At 32.6% G+C, this 4,395-nt stretch overlaps 1 protein-coding gene across 1 annotated transcript; it reads right to left on the bottom strand.

The window, feature by feature from the left end:
- Nucleotides 1–221: 221 nt before the first annotated feature.
- On the bottom strand, nucleotides 222–1,861 carry LOC131649188 (uncharacterized). Its single transcript, XM_058918945.1, has 3 exons — nucleotides 1,430–1,861; nucleotides 1,104–1,250; nucleotides 222–1,034 (listed from the first exon to the last, which is right to left on the bottom strand). The coding sequence occupies exons 1-3, from the start codon at nucleotides 1,859–1,861 to the stop codon at nucleotides 222–224; spliced, it is 1,392 nt and encodes a 463-aa protein (XP_058774928.1).
- Between the last annotated feature and the right edge of the window lie 2,534 nt (nucleotides 1,862–4,395).

The following is a 4,395-nucleotide window of genomic DNA, read 5'->3' as shown; positions in this document are numbered from 1 at the left end:
CCAAAACAGACACGGAACTAGAAAAAACCGATCCCTCCATCCAACCCATCCACTTAGAACCAAACCCCATCTTCTTCAGCATAAACCTCAAAAAATCCCAAGACACACAAACATAAGCTTTTTCAAAATCAACCTTCAAGATCATACATTTCCTCCTCATTCTTTTTGAAAAATCCAAAACTTCATTAAGCAACAAAACACCACCAAACAACTGCCTCCCCTCAATAAAGGTCGTTTGAGACTTCGAAATCAGCTTCCCTTATCACCAATCGCAACCTTCCAGCTAGGATTTTAGAAATAAGGCGATATAAGCAACCTACAAAACATATGGGGCGAAACTCATCCACCGAGAGAGGAGAAACAGTTTTTGGAATTAAAGCAAGAAAGGATGCCGTAGCATCCCGAGAAAGAACTCCATGCGCATAGAAATCCTGAACAAAATTAACCACATCATCTTTAACAAACTCCCAACAAGTCTTGAAAAAGCCAAGAGGGAATCCATCAGGACCTGGACTCTTCTCACAATCATCTAACCACACAACAGATTTAAACTCCTCCAAAAGAAAAGGAGCTTCCAACATAACTCTATCCTCTGAACTAAAAACAGAAAAAATAGCTCCATCCAAAACCGGCCTATTCAACATAGGTTCGGTAAAGCAATTTTTGAAATGATTAAACACCTCCCTTCTAATATCCTCAACCTTCATTAATCTCCCTCCATCAGAATCCAAACTAAGAATATTATTCCTTCGAAATCTACCTTTCATGAAAGAGTGAAAGAATCTAGAATTAGAATCTCCAAGACGAATCCAGTTGCATCTCGACTTTTGACGCAACACACCCTCTCTAACAAGCATAGACTCCCACACCTCCTTAGAAGCGACCACTCTAGCCTCCCTATTATCTCCACCCATCCCGCCACCACTCATAACATTTGCCACCTCCAAATCAAGAGCATTTAAAGAACTAACCGCCTTATCAACATCTAAATCAAGCACCCCAAAAACCTCTTTATTCCACACCTTAAGCTTGGACTTGAGAATACAAAGTTTTTCTTTAAGAATAAAACCCGCTTTACCACGAATCCTAGTCGACTTTCAAACAGCCTCCACAAACTGATAAAACTCCTTATGATCACACCAACATTTAAAGAACTTAAACGGTTTAGGACCCCAATCAAAATAAGAGCCAAAGAGCCAAATAGGACAATGATCCGAAACGGATCTATCACCAACCATCACCCCTTCAATCTTCCAAAGATCAAAAAGTTGTTCCGAAATTAAAAATCTATCAAGACGACTACAAGCACTTCCTTCCAAATTAAACCAAGTAAATTTTCTCCCCATTAAAGGGACATCGACAAGATCCATCAAATGAATAAACTCTTCAAATTCTTCAGCTTCCCTTCGGTTAAAATTAGATGACAAACCCCTTCTTTCATCCCGTCGAAGCACCATATTAAAATCTCCCCCATACACCATAATCCCTTCGGAAACCTCTGTTGAAAACCTCTCAGAGAAGCCCAAAAAACCCTCTTCTTATCGACAATATAAGAAGCATAAACATTTACGAAGAAAACCGAAAACCCCTTCCAAACAGCATGAATTCCCAAGAAACCTTCCCCCATAAAGCTAGCCACCACCTCAAGAACACCCATTTTCCAGAAAATAATGATCCCACCTGACCTTCCTTCCGCCCATTTAGCACTCCAACCTGTACCAGAATCAGACCAAAGAGAATTCACAAAAGTAAAATCCAAAGAGTGAAGCTTAGACTCCTGCACAACGCAAACATCAGCCCTAGCATCACAAATGAGTTTCCGAAGAGCTCTCTTTTTAGCCTGACTCCCACACCCTCTCATATTGAACGATGTAATAATCATTGGGAAGAATTATTATTTACCTCCTTAGTTTAAATTACGTGTTTGTCTTTTTTTTTTCTATACCAATTATGCATATAGTTTTGCATTTGATTGTCTGATATTGTTAGTTTTTTTATTTAATTATTGATATAGTTTAAGTTATTCCCTCTGGTTATCTTAATTTTTTATTATTAACCTACTAGGAAATTCAATACTATATGTAATTTAGGGGAGCAAAATTTTCGTAGATAGAATATATTTTAGTCTGTACCATTTTAATCTCTTGTTTATTATTTTACATGTATATTGTAAGGTTATTTGTTGTTGATTAATTAGAGAAGAAATTACTTATCAACTCTCAAACATTCTATCATGTCTGCACTCTTAACTCAGAGACCCTTTCGAGTAATGTAAGAAGCTATGTTAAATTTATATTTATATTTTAATTCATATTTGCATTCATATTCTATAAATTGTTATGTTTAATTTACATGTAAAGGATATGGAGGCTGCCATAGGAAGGTTGTATAATGCTTTATGAATTTTGTTGAAGGAAGCTTCAATCACTACTATAAATAATATATGTAGCGTCAGTTGCGAAATGCATTTAATTTTGGCTACACAGACGAGATATTGAAGGGGGATATAAAAATCTATCACTTAACACCTCGATATTTCTAAAATCGTGGTTAAAAATTAAAAGGTCATTATTCGATCCACAATAACTGCGTTTTTTACATTTCAAAATCTGCACTACTTTTTATCACGGTTTTTAACAATAATTGAGGGGTAAAGTTCTATTTTTTTTAAAAAATATGTTGACGTGTTTTTTTCTTCGTTTTGATCTGCAAAACATCAAATTTATTGACAAATTCTAAATCTTCCTCATCAACAACAACAAACACAAAATCAATAGAATCCATAAACATTAAATATCAACAACAAAATTTATGGATTCTTTAAATATTAAATCTCAACAACTACAAATAAACAATATCAATAGAATTGATAAATACTAAATTCCAACAACAACAACAATATTAATAATATTAATAAGTTACTAGAGAAAATATTAAACATTAAGAAACAAAACTTACAATATTTTTCTACTCTTTTTTTCATTACCATTGTTTTCAATATGTTAAGTTTAAATTTCAGTACTTTGCATCCAAGATGAATAGTTGTGGCATTAACGTTTTGATTGGTTAATAAGAGATTCACGCGGATCACTAATGTTTCATGTGAATTGATGAGTTGATAATATCTTGACCATTGTTACGTTTAAAATTTACTACAGGAAGCAAGTAGGTTAGTTTAAAATTTTTTATTCAAAAATATGTGATGTTGAAGTGATCTAGGGTCAGTTTGTTTCAGCTTTAAAAAAATGGATTTTTTCTTTGTATTTTTGAAAATAGCTTTTTCTAAAACCGTTTTTCAAAATATTACAAGTTTTTTTATATTCGTTTTTTCTAAAATGAAACATTTAATTTGACATCATATAACATAAACATACATAATTGAAGACCAAAACTTAATCAAAATCATAATTTTTTCAAAAAGTTGTATTTCAAAAATGATTTTTATGAAAATCTATTTGAAATAGCTTCAAAATTAAGTGATTTTTTGAAATTTTGATATCCAAAATTTTTCCCCATAAAAAGGTGAAATACCTAAAATCACATTTTAAGAATAACTATTCAAACAGATTTTTTATTTGAAGCTTTTATAAAAAGTTTCTTTGTAAAAATTTTTTTCGCAAAATTTGGTAACACTATAAAAATCATTTTTAAAAAAAGCCAAAACAAACGGGCCCCTAGTGTAGTACTACATGAATCATGCGATCCAAATAGGTTTAACATTTTGTAACATTTTGTGTACTATATATAAAGGTATTTGGTGAGTTGTGTTCCATACTAGTCTTTACTCATTGAATTGTGATTAAGTTGCAGATCACATAAATATTGAATTTAAATTAGTGACTATGCTGATATAGATGAGCTTAAGCACCCATACAATATAGATGAAGTGTTAAATGAAAGTGACATATCTTACAATGCTTGATCAACTAGTTGCAGTAGGACTGCTATGTTGCTTCACTTGAGAAACCGCACTTTAAATTATGATGAAACATGAGGCTGCTCTAAAGCTTAAGGAAAAAGCATGGGTTGTTTTTGGCCAAAATAAAAGACTAAACCATTACTATGAAAAATCTTTTTTATCTCGGTTGAAAAAGATGTTTTACTTCGATTTTATTGACGAGATAACAAAGCATGTTAGAAAAATTTGTCACTAGGGGAAAACTGTACTGGTCATAGGTTCGATCTCCAACTCAAAACTGGGCTACTTTTCACCTTGATTGTAATTAATGTTAGTGTGTGAGACACTTTTAGTGAGGAGAGAAAGAGAGAATAATAAAGGAAATAAAGATTATATTATCCACTTGAATTGTACAAATAAGGATACAACCTATGACTATTTATATACAACCCTAATTGGGCTTGGGCTTACTCAACTTGGATTATATTTAATATTAA

Source organism: Vicia villosa, linkage group LG2 (genome assembly GCF_029867415.1).
Source record: "Vicia villosa cultivar HV-30 ecotype Madison, WI linkage group LG2, Vvil1.0, whole genome shotgun sequence".
Lineage (NCBI taxonomy): Eukaryota > Viridiplantae > Streptophyta > Magnoliopsida > Fabales > Fabaceae > Vicia > Vicia villosa.
Note: the sequence above shows the minus strand (reverse complement) of the source record. Positions and strands in the feature narration are given on the sequence as shown.